This window comes from Pelophylax lessonae, assembly GCF_965119305.1.
Source record: "Pelophylax lessonae genome assembly, chromosome: 8".
In the NCBI taxonomy this organism is placed as follows: Eukaryota; Metazoa; Chordata; class Amphibia; order Anura; family Ranidae; genus Pelophylax; species Pelophylax lessonae.
Window position 1 is genome coordinate 188855432 of NC_138775.1, and position 12712 is coordinate 188868143.

The 12712-nt window shown below is 40.4% G+C and overlaps 1 protein-coding gene across 1 annotated transcript in view; it reads left to right on the forward strand.

Annotated features, from left to right (window-relative positions):
* SNX7 (sorting nexin 7) overlaps positions 1–12337 on the forward strand; it is a 176654-nt gene extending 164317 nt beyond the window's left edge. Inside the window, exon 9 of the mRNA XM_082265910.1 lies at positions 11907–12337. Coding sequence (XP_082122036.1) covers positions 11907–11996 — 90 coding nt within the window. The 3' untranslated portion in view covers positions 11997–12337. The remainder of the gene's footprint in view (positions 1–11906) is intronic.
* The last annotated feature ends 375 nt before the right edge of the window (positions 12338–12712 follow it).

A 12712-nucleotide genomic window follows, 5' to 3' on the forward strand; every position in this document is an offset into this window, starting at 1 on the left:
TTTGTTATATTGCAGCCATTTGCTAAAATCATTTAAGTTCATTCTTCTTCCTCATGAATGTACACATAGCACCCCATACTGACAGAAAAACACAGAATTGTTGGCATTGTTGCAGATTTATTAAAAAAGAAAAACTGAAATATCAAATGGTCCTAAGTATTCAGACCCTTTGCTGTGACACTCATATTTAACTCAGGTACTTTCCATTTCTTCTGATCATCCTTGAGATGGTTCTACACCTTCATTTGAGTCCAGCTGTGTTTGATTATACTGATTGGACTTGATTAGGAAAGCCACACACCTGTCTATATAAGACCTTCCAGATCACAATGCATGTCAGAGCAAATGAGAATCATGAGGTCAAAGGAACTGCCTGAAGAGCTCAGACAGAATTGTGGCAAGGCACAGATCTGGCCAAGGTTACAAAAAGATTTCTGCTGCACTTAAGGTTCCTAAGAGCACAGTGGCCTCCATAATCCTCAAATGGAAGACGTTTGGGATGACCAGAACCCTTCCTAGAGCTGGCCGTCTAGGGGAAGAAGAGCCTTGGTGAGAGAGGTAAAGAAGAACCCAAAGATTACTGTGGCTGAGCTCCAGAGATGCAGTCAGGAGATGGGAGAAAGTTGTAGAAAGTCAACCATCACTGCAGCCCTCCACCAGTCGGGGCTTTATGGCAGAGTGGCCCGACGGAAGCCTCTCCTCAGTGTAAGACACATGAAAGCCCGCATGGAGTTTGCTAAAAAAACACCTGAAGGACTCCAAGATGGTGAGAAATAAGATTCTCTGGTCTGATGAGACCAAAATAGAACTTTTTGGCCTTAATTCTAAGCGGTATGTGTGGAGAAAACCAGGCACTGCTCATCACCTGTCCAATACAGTCCCAACAGTGAAGCATGGTGGTGGCAGCATCATGCTGTGGGGGTGTTTTTCAGCTGCAGGGACAGGACGACTGGTTGCAATCGAGGGAAAGATGAATGCGGCCAAGTACAGGGATATCCTGGACAAAAACCTTCTCCAGAGTGCTCTGGACCTCAGTCTGGGCCGAAGGTTTACCTTCCAACAAGACAATGACCCTAAGCACACAGCTAAAATAACGAAGGAGTGGCTTCACAACAACTCCGTGACTGTTCTTGAATGGCCCAGCCAGAGCCCTGACTTAAACCCAATTGAGCATCTCTGGAGAGACCTAAAAAATGGATGTCCACCAACGTTTACCATCCAACCTGACAGAACTGGAGAGGATCTGCAAGGAGGAATGGCAGAGGATCCCCAAATCCAGGTGTGAAAGACTTGTTGCATCTTTCCCAAAAAGACTCCTGGCTGTATTAGATCAAATACTGAGCAAAGGGTCTGAATACTTAGGACCATGTGATATTTCAGTTTTTCTTTTTTAATAAATCTGCAACAATGTCAACAATTCTGTGTTTTTCTGTCAGTATGGGGTGCTATGTGTACATTCATGAGGAAGAAGAATGAACTTAAATGATTTTAGCAAATGGCTGCAATATAACAAAGAGTGAAAAATTTAAGGGGGTCTGAATACTTTCTGTACCCACTGTATACACACACACACTCCCCTTGGCTGCAGCTTTTTTTAGGTTCTTTTTCCTTTATTTTCACCTGGTGATCCACCTAGTAACACACTTCATCTTAGGGTGCCTTCACTCTCCTGAAGGAGCAAAAGCACATCTTTGGACAGCCTCACTGTTAATCTCGGAAGAGGGTAGTCCAGTGTGTAGATGTACTGCTCCAGGTAGGTACCCAACGCCCAGTAGGCAGAGCTAACCCAAGTGCAATCCCCGCTCTCAACCAAGAAGCGGTGTAAAACAATTGGGATGGCCACACACTGGGATTGGAAATCCAAGTAGAAACCTTTTATTGCAGTAAAAATCCACCAACACAAGCTGGCTGGGAACAAATGTTGCTGTGTTTCACGCTAGACTGCGCTTAATCAAAAAAAGGAGGTTTCTACGCAGATTTCCAATCCCGGTGGAAAGCCATCCCAATTGTTTCACTGGGGAAAGGGTAGTATTACACTAGCAGCTTTCGGTCTCAATCACAGAGGGTGTACTATAGTATATGCCCATGCGAGGGCTGTTTAAACCTGTACGGGGATGCAGGGAACACTTGGCAATGCCATTGAAGTGCCAATGGACACAACAGCTGCAAAGACATAGATGCTGCCACCCTTGCAGGAGCACGGCCTTGAAGGTCTCATTCACATGGTCCTTGGCATGTATTCCTTTGAACATTAGAGGGGATAATTTATGAACAATCTTCAATTTTTAAATATATGCATCTATGCTAATGTTTTTCCCTGCCTTGTTGCCTGGAAAAATGTATAAATCTCTCCCAATATACATTCAAGCGTAAAACAATGTCCTCTCTAATTGCTTTCAAATAAAACCTTTTACAGTGATCAGCGTTTTGGTGTCAGCTTTATTATTCAGTAATGTTGAAGAACTGGCCAACTTTGGGAAAGCAGCGTATCACTATAGGTACTGGTAAATGTCTGCTGTACGATACTACATTTTCCACAGTTCACAATGCCACTTAAGTAAAATCTGTGGCCAAAAGATTTTTCTGGGTCATGTTAAAATTTTTACATCTGTGTCACACAACATCTGCAGTAGACTTTTTATTATTATGCAGTCAAGTAAAATGAAAGTGACCTTTCCATTTAGATCACATATTTTAAACAAAATGTCAGCTTCTTATTGCAAATCTGTGTTTGCACATTGCAGGGATTTAGGTTTCAGGAGATGTTCAGACACTGCTGGTTGCTTGTATAACATGCTGGTGCCACATTAGGGGCTTTTTTGAAATGTAATACAAAGTGCAAAATTGAATTGCAGGAACCCCCACTGCAGCTTTTGAAATGATAAATTCTGATTGATTTTTGTTTTTTGGTTTTATTTTGGGGGGATTACACAATTTACCTTGTTCTTTTAATAAGCTTGTTTGAATCTGCAAGTATTTAAGTACTGAAATGTTATCTTGGAGTAGCTTTATATTTTCAATCAATATTTTAGAGTTATTTATAGTTCTCAATATCTTTTAAATCTGTACACAATGTGCTTATCTGAGGTTTTCTCAAGTGCTGTTTTCTGTAATTACCTGTTCTAAGTGCAGAAAATGGCAGAACTTGTATTAAATTCAGTTTATTTCTCGCCGTACTTTTGCAGCTTTCTCCTTGTTGGCTTAAAGTGCAACTAAAGGCAAAACTTTTCTTTTTTTTTTTTTTTTTTTTTTTTTTTAGTTTTGGAAAGAGATTAGAAAACCTGTCAGATTTTATTTGCTGTCTGTGTCCCCATTAGGGAGATTCACCCTCTCTTTTTGTCCTGTGTACCAATCTCATTAAAAGTGAACGTAAAAGAAAATCATACATTTTGGGTTGACATCAGATCACTAAGAGGATACATCTTCCAATGGAGACACTAGTTCCCTGTTTTTTGGGGGGGGATTGTTTTTTTTGGGGGGGGGTTTCCTTTCACTTCCAGTTTTAGCTATGCGACAGGAAGTGAAGGGAAATATCCTCAATGGGACACAGATAGCCAAAAAAACCTATAGGGGTTAAAACCTTATTGCTCTATCCAAAATGGGGGGGGGGGTTGCCTTTAATTACACTTCAAGTTTACACAGGTTATCCCCCCTTCAGTCTATCATGAATGTTGCTGCCAGACTCATGCACCTTACCAATCACCCAGTGTCCACTACCCCACTTTGCCCAACCCTTCACTGGCCATGATATACAGGGGTTGGACACAATTATGGAAACAAGTAAACAGTACCTAATATGGTGTTAGAGCACCTTTGACATCCAAGGCAGCCTGAATTCTCCTGGGAATTGACAAATATAGGTCTTGGATGGGGTATAATGGAATCTGATACCATGTAAAAATCCGGGTCACAAACCTGCGCAATCTCCTTTTGTCTCGTTTGGTCAGTTCACTGTGTCTACTGTGCCTTATGCTTATCAGACAACGTTTTCCCGGAAACTGTATATGCCGCCATAGCCTTTGATACTGTACCTTGCGACACCACAAATTGGCAACTTTAGTCACAGAGGCACCAGCTAAGTGGGCCCTCTTTGAAACTCAGCAAGCTCTAACATGATTCCGTATTACTAGCAGCACACGCAATGAATGAGGAAAGTGACGCTTGCCACCTGCTAGCTAGGTATCTCATCTCACAGCGGAAGCAAAAGAATGTTTCATCACTTTTGCCTTCATTGCAAAACATGTTGTCACTGCAAATTGTAGTGCAGGGATCTCCAAACTACTGCCCTCCAGCTGTTGAGAAACTACATATACCATGAGGCATTGTAAAACTCTGACATTCACGGACATGACTAGGCATGACGGGAATTATAATTCCTAAACAACTGGAGGACCATAGTTTGGAGACCCCCGATGTAGTGTTTCCATATTTGTGTCCAACCCCTGTACAAAGCCATTCACAACTCTGCCATAAGCTACATCACCAGCTTTATCTCACAATATCACTCAAACCATCCTATTCTCTCCTCCCATGACCTCCTGCTCTTTAGCAGTTACACACCCTAAGTCTTCTACTGGGAAGCCATACTGTTGTCATTTATGCAGAAAGCAGTTTAGCATTGACCTGAAATATGCAAGGCCTACCCTGAAAAAGTTATCAGCTGGATGGGAGCATATGCTGCTGTGAAACCTAGATATCTCTTAGCATTGATGGTGCCTTTCCAGATGTGCAAGCTGTCCATTCCATACGCACTAATGCACCCCCATACCATCAGAGATGAAGACTTCTGAACTGAGCGCTGATAACAAGCTAGAAGGTCCCTCTCCTCTTTCGTCTGGAGGACACGGCACCCATGTTTGCCAAAAAGAATATCAAATTATGATTCATCTGACCACAGAACCATTTTCCCTTTATCAACATACCATTTTAAATGATATAAAGTAGTTCTCTATAAGATGCCACATCCAGTTAATTGTATGCAAAAAAAATTGGCAGAACCCCAGCTCTGCCTTTCGTAAGGCAGACTTTATTGGCACGACCAAGAGACCAAATAGTAAAAAAATATATGTAATTTTTATTATTCAATACTTATTTTTAAAAAGAACAAAACACAAGAACATCACACTATACATAATATAAAACCAGTGAAACAGGACATGTGAAAAAGAACTGGAACAAAGGACACTTGCTCCTGGTGGGGAGACAGGGATGATCCTATATCCCCCACTCGATTACCATGAGGTGACCCCGTTCCAGTGACAGACAGTTGTTACAGCCAATGGGTCGACGCGTTTCACAGACCTTAGCTTTATCAAGACCAGGCTGTAGATCAGTCTTTGTTTAAATTTGTCATTTGAGAACACGTGCATGGGGCAAATTTCACGTACCCACCGGGGGAGCCATTGTCATCATGGATATCAACCAGATAATTTCTTGAATAACATATTTTTACAAGCACCACCCTGAATTTTCTGTGTTCAACAAAAAGGAGGAGCCACTAGACGGGTGTGTGAGGTCAAAAAAATATATTGCAATCTAGGGACCACCTGTATTGGGGTCAACCTGCCATAGGCGCTCATCTATGAGCATCCCATCCAAAGGTATACAGAGATGAAACCAAAGAAATATATATTTCCTGTGCTGATACACCCTCTTTCAGGAAAAATTCATCATCCATGCATGTCCTGTTGCAGCTGCAGCATTTGGATGGGATGCTCATAGATGAGCGCCTATGGCAGGTTGACCCAAATACAGGTGGTCCCTTGATTGCAATATATTTTTTTGACCTCATACACACCCGTCTAGCAGCCCCCCCCCCACCCCCTTCTTGTTGAACACAGAAAATTCAGGGTGGCGGTTGTAAAAATATGTTATTCAGGAAATTATCTGGTTGATATCCATGATGACAATGGCTCCCCCAGTGGGTCTGTGAAATTTGCCCCATGCACGTGTTCTCAAATGACAAATTGAAACAAAGACTGATCTACAGCCTGGTCTTGATCAAGCTAAGGTCTGTGAAACGCATTGACCCATTGGCTGTATCAACTTTCTGTCACTGGAATGGGGTTACCTCATGGTAATCAATTGGGGAATATAGGATCATCCCTGTCTCCCCACCAGGAGCAAGTGTCCTTTGTTCCAGTTCTTTTTCACATGTCCTGTTTCACTGGTTTTATATTTTGTATAGTGTGATGTTCTTGTGTTTTGTCCTTTTGTAATTTTTATTATTCAATACTTATTTTTACATTTTTTTTACTATTTGCTCTCTTGGTCGTGCCAGTAAAGTCCGCCTTACGAAAGGCAGGGCTGGGGTTCTGCCAATTTTTTGCATACCATTTTAAATGAGCTTTAGCCCAGAGAAGACGGTGACATTTTGGGACCATGTTTAGATATGGCTTCTTCTTTGCACGATTGATCTTGAACTTACATTTTTGGATGGCACAGCAAAAACTGTGTTCGCAGACAATGTTTTTTGGAAGTATTCCTGAGCCGATGCAGTGATGCCCATCATAAAAACATGGCTGTTTTAAATGCAGTGGCGTCTGAGGGCCCAAAGATCACAGGCATCCAATATTGTATATATTTGCCCTGTCTCTTGCACACAGAGATTTCTCCAGGTTCTCAGTATCGATTGTTGATATTATGTACTGTAGATGTTGATATATTTAGTCTACAATCTTATGTTGAGGAACAGTATTGTGAAATTGACAATATTTAGGCACAGCTTTTCAGAGATTGGTGAATCTGCCCATTTTTTACATCTGAGGCACTCTGACTCTCTAAGATTCCCTTTTTATACGCAATCATGTTTCTGACCTGTTGCCAATTACCCAAAATTGGTTGAAAAAATGTTCTTCCAGCTCCTCCTTGTTAGTACCAGTTTGCCAGGTTTTTGTTGCACTGTCCCAACTTTTTTGAGACGTGTTGCTACCATCCATTTCAAAATGACCTAATTTCTTTTCTTAAAATGGTACATTTTATCAGTTTAAACTAATCATGTTTTCTATTGTTTTAAAATAAAGGCTTATGGAATTTGCAAGTAATTGCATTCTGTTTTTATGTAGCTTTTACACACCCTCCCAACTTTTATGGAATTGGGGTTGTACGGTAAATCCTGTATGATAATAATCTAGCACCAATAAGTGTTATGAGTGGGGAAAGAGAGAGAGACACAACTTCAGCCTATGGTACTAGAGTTCTTGGTGCTGATGATAAAAACATGATCAGAAGCTACTCTTGGTTTACAGTACAGGGTCCAAAGGTGTCATTAACAGCCCTGTCTTCCAAATGGTGGTGGTGTCAAGCAAAAAAAAAAAAAACAATACAGTCTATAAGACATTAAAGCAGAACTTCAGTCGCAGTCGGTACTGGCTTTACTCCTACCCCCCTCTGGCTCCACCATTATTGCGCATGGGCAGATGTGCTAGAGGGCTCTGCCCAGCCTTTGGGTCCTGGCAGGGCCCTTCAATGAATCTGTGCACACATGTAATTTTCTACACATGCAAAGAAAAGGTAGGTTTAGGACTTCCAATATAGCTGTCTTTGCATGTACACTGGAAACCCCACACATGGGCAAATGGTCAAGGAATCAGCACATGTGCAGGTGTACCACAGGGCTCATTCGGGAAATGAGGAACTGCTGATTTGCAGCACAAATAGACATTATTTTTTTTTTTTTTTTTAAATAATGTTATCTAATTGTAAGAAATGGAGGGGGGAGAAGGCAGGGCAACATGACATGACCTCTATGGTGAAGGTCTGGGAACTTGATGGGAGGATGTTAATTTACACAGACAATTTAAATTTAACCTCATTTTCATCTAAGTATAGTTAAACATTTGTCTAACACATCTTACATTTATCAGGTCCACTTTAAAACCAGTGTATATTTTACTTTACTTCTGAAACAGGAGATTTTGGTAAAATGATTGATTGTTTGCCACGCTGTTTTTCATGTCCTATTAGTATAGTCTTCCCAGTGCTTTGTACGGGTTTTAAAATCCTAAGAGAGGCAGGATTGTTACATAATTCAACACACAGATTCCCCGCATCTTCTGACAGCTATCTGGTTATTGAGTGTTTTCAGATGATCAGACAAAATCTTAAGTCTGTGTGATGTGTCTGAGGTGCAGCTGTTCATGTACATTTATGGAGTCTTTTGAAATGCTTGGTAAAAAAATGTTATTTCCATTTAAATATAGGGAAAGAAAAAAGTTTAAAGGATAAGTTTACCTTATTATTCCAGATTGTATAGTGTTTGTTGAGCTTTACAGATCCCAGGACATACTTCTGTTTTCAATTTTACAGCTCTATCCACATAGGTTTGTTATCTGATCGCTCAGCTCCCACACACTCTGCCAAGTGAAAGATCTATGGCTGTATATTTAGTGACAAAGGTATTCACTGACTCCATAGAAAAAACATGCACCTGATAAGGGGTGGTAGTGATCTGGTGGAGTAGAAGGGTAGATGTTGCAGGGTGTGCACTAATGAGGTGAGCTGGGAAACTTGTTTCTGTGTCACATGGCAAGGTCCAGCTAGGCAGTAATGAAGACAATTTTTAACACAGCCAGCTGGACACCAAGGTAAAGGGTGTGATAAATAGAAAGATAAAAAGAAAAGCTAGATAGACTTTTAGTTCTGCAAAAGAAGTCCACTAATGGTATATTGATACATAGAGGAGCTGGAATTTAGAAGAAAAAAAAAAAGGTGAACAGAAATTCTATGCAAAGATGTTCTTGGCTCCTTCTTTTAGCTTGACTCAATCTCCAGCCAAAACTCAAAATAAAAGCGATTTCACTGTCTGCATGTTAAGTAAATATCTCATAAAATGGTGCAAGTTTAGGAGATATTTACAGTACCTATAGACAATCCTTGTCATAGGCTTACCTATAGGTAAAAGTTACAGAGGGAAGTTTACTTTCTCTTTAAGTCTGGGCTTTGACTAGACCAGGGGTCTCCAAACTTTCCAAACAAAGGGCCAGTTTACTGTTCTTTAGATTTTAGGGGGGGGAGGGACTGTGGCCAGTTGGAGTAGAAATTGTCCTGGCATCAGTGAGAGTAAACAGTGCCTCATCTTCTATTTTAGGGGGTGGAATAGTGCCCCATTTTTTGTCAGTGGTAGGCATTATGCCCCCTTGTTGGTGTCAGTAGGAGGAAAAGTATCTTTTATCAGTGGGAGGAATAGTGCCCCAAGGGCCGGTTAAAGGCAAGCAAAGGGCCACAGTTTTGAGGCCACTGGACTAGGCCATGCAAGGATATTTTTGCTTTTCCTTCAACCACTGTGTGGTAATTTTTGCTGTGTGCTTTGGATCATTGTCATGTTGGAAGGTACACCTTCTTCCTGTCAATTTTCTGGCATAGGCTAGCAGATTTTCCTCAAGAATTTGGTGCCATCCTGCCCATCTATTTTCCCTTCTATTCTGACAAGTGAAACACCCACATAACCGGATATTACCACCTCCATGTTTTACTGTTGGAATGGTGTTCTTTTAGTCTCATCTGACCAGAACACCTTTTCTACGTGGCCTCAGAATCTTCAAGGAGCGTTTTGCATGTGACCTTATCTGAGGAGTGGCTTTTTTCTTGCAGCCCACCCATACAAGCATATGTATTTCACCATCCTAGAAAATATATCCAGCCAGTGAAATCAGAACTCTTGAAACGCAAACTTGTTTGGGGTTAGTGAGTTAAAAGGTATTGATTGCAGAAGCCACATTATATCCAGGCGGTGGATTTAGAAGGTCTTGAGGCATCTGCTGTGTCTGGAGTATAATCTGCAAATTTTGCTTGATGCCTTAGTATCCATCAGTTAGCAGCTCACTATAGAGTGTTCATATGTCAATGGCATTTATATTTTTATAAATTTTCTACCTGGCCACAATGCAAAATGTTAAAAATCTTAACTTGCCACAATGGAACCTTCAACACCTTGTATAAGCGTCATAGATAAATAGTTGATTGTTTTTATATAATTGATACGCTTTATGACCTGGCTCAGTACATCAGCTAAGATTAAAACAGAAAAGTGCAATTTTCCTTTTAGTGATGATTTTTTAAACATTCTTCAGAAACTCAGGATAAGCAAATCTAGTTGAGCTGGCAGCCCATTTAAAGTGAATGGGCTGCCTTGATGAATCCATATTAAAATGCAAGGTAACATTTGTTAACAAGTGTGAACCTGGCCAACAAAAATCTTTCACTGTCCTAATCTAGCGAACATCCATCCCGAAAGGTCTCTGGGTATTGATTTTACATGTGTCTTGTCCACAGTAAGATGACCTTATGCTTGACTCGGAGCTGCCTTATTATTCAACTTGTGGCCATATCTTTTGACACTTTAGCTCTACACCCATACAGTAAGACTTTATGCCTTTGAATGTTCTTTTTTCCACACCAAGCTCCAACATACAGGTTTATGTGTATTGTTTTATAATTTTACTTACAGTTTTTTCTTTTTTTTTAAAGCATGCAGCTAAATTTACTGCATTTCGATTTTGCTTTCATCTTTTGCTTAATGTGAAGCAAATAAATACATCAAAATTGGAACACAAAATGCAAATTCCTAGATACATTTCTAAGAAATGTAAAAAAAAGAAAACATTTTAAACTCTATTGAGTAAACTGATTGCTCAGCATTTATGCAGAAGCAAAGGAAATGGTGTAACTACTGCTCCTATTTTCCTCTCTTCTTGATTAATAGCCAAGTCCAGAGTGATCAGTAGGATAAACTGACCCTTTGAAGTGATTAAGTATAAAATCCGTGCTTGGTAAAATTCCACCAAAAAATCCAAACACTCCAGCAGCTGGAAAGACCTGATTACCCCAAATAGGTCCCCAAATGTATACAATATAATCCCAGCGCCTAGAAACCCACTCCACTAACAGCTACAAATTGTCAGTGTTGATGAACAAAAATCTTCAAGTTGTCTTCCATACAGTGCTTCATAAAAAATGTTATTAAACACTCATCAAAAGTGAGCGAGATTGTCATGCCTTCCACAGCAAGGGAGGAAATGGAATCATAACTCAAACTGGAAGTTGCTGTTTTGCCATCTTTGATGTGGTAGAATTGCCATTGCAATTGCCTTTTTACGTGTAAGCATATCTTTAACAATAAAGCAGTGATTTTAAATGATAATTTACTATGGAGATGTCTCTTTAATGAGGCACATGGGAGGCCTAAAGAATGTGGATGGGCATGCTTTATCTGACCAATAGACTTCTCTTCTGAGTGTACTCGCCTTCCTGACGCTCCTGCTGTTAAACTCACAGCAGGGCAGAGGGCGGGACGCACAGCAGGTCTGCACTGAGGGTGGAAGCTGCCCAACTCTTAACAAGCAAGTGATTGGTTGCTGAGACTGCCTCGCATCCTACCAACCCATCACCCGCTTGTTAATTTGAAAAGTCGGGCAGCTCCCACCCTCCGTGCAGACCTGCTGTGCCTCCTGCACTCTGCCCTGCTGGGAGTTTAACAGCAGGAGCAGCAGGAAAGCATGTACGCACAGAAGAGGAGTCCACCCAGGCTACCAAGTGGTGCTGCCGTGGCTTGGACAGGACTGTCACTTGGTCTGTGTCTGGACCGCAGTCTGCCATTTGGTAACGCCTGGTATATAGGGTCTAACATTCTGGAGAGTATTTAATCAAATTCTTTATGAAGCACTGTATGGAATACAACTTGAAAATTTTTGTTTACTGACACAGGCAATGTGTAGCTGTTAGGCGAGTGGATCTCTAAATTCTGGGAATATATTGTATAAACAGACCACCTGTCATACACTTGCAGATTACTAAATCGCTAGCAATTGGCCTCAAGTATGAGTAGTTCTACTTTTTCAACTTTTCTTTTATTTCCTGTGAATAAATTTAATTTTCATAACAAACATCTGTTGTCTTTTTTTTTGCAGTGCCTTGCCACATGGGAATCTTTTCTTTCATCTCAGTCCTGTGACGTGCACATTGACGAAAGCCAAGAGGACAGTTCTGAGCACCATTAAAGAACTCTGAATGCCTTGCTATTCATTCAGTGTCCGATAACCAAAGAAGTGACCTTATTTATGCAAGGACCACCTGGAGATAGACACATAATATATTCTGTATTATATTGTAAACACAAAGCACTGCCAAAGCCAATACTGGCATAGTCTTCCAGGCTCCAAAAACCACCCTGTCAATTACAGATCAGGTATTTAGCCGCCAAGACTTGCCGTATGTTTTTATGCATGACCGGCATTTGGATAGTTTTGTGTAAATCATGTCTGTGTATTCTTTTTTGTATCTAGTAATTGTTTTAAATATTATGTAATATGAAGCCTTTTAATTAAAGAGTTTAATAAGAGCTTTGCAAATGTGTGTTGATTATGGTATGCAAATAACGTAAATCAAAAGCCAAGAAATTAATTCTGTCCAATAGGTTTTGTTTTTCCCTTATATTTTCACTTGGCAATTCTGTCAGTAACATACTTGCTGTCCTAAGTAGATAAAACAGAACACTTCTAATGGCATAGTTTACAGACCAAAAGGAAACAAATTAAGTGGCTTTTATTCTGGTTTACATAGGCTTTAGGCTACTAATACTATTGCACGACGTTTCTGACTAATGGAGATGCTAATTATTTGGGTATGATATACCTGGAAAATGCAATGTTCCTATGATTTAAAGCTTGGCTTTGAAACATTGCAAATAACTTGCAATCCCAATCTTAACTACTTA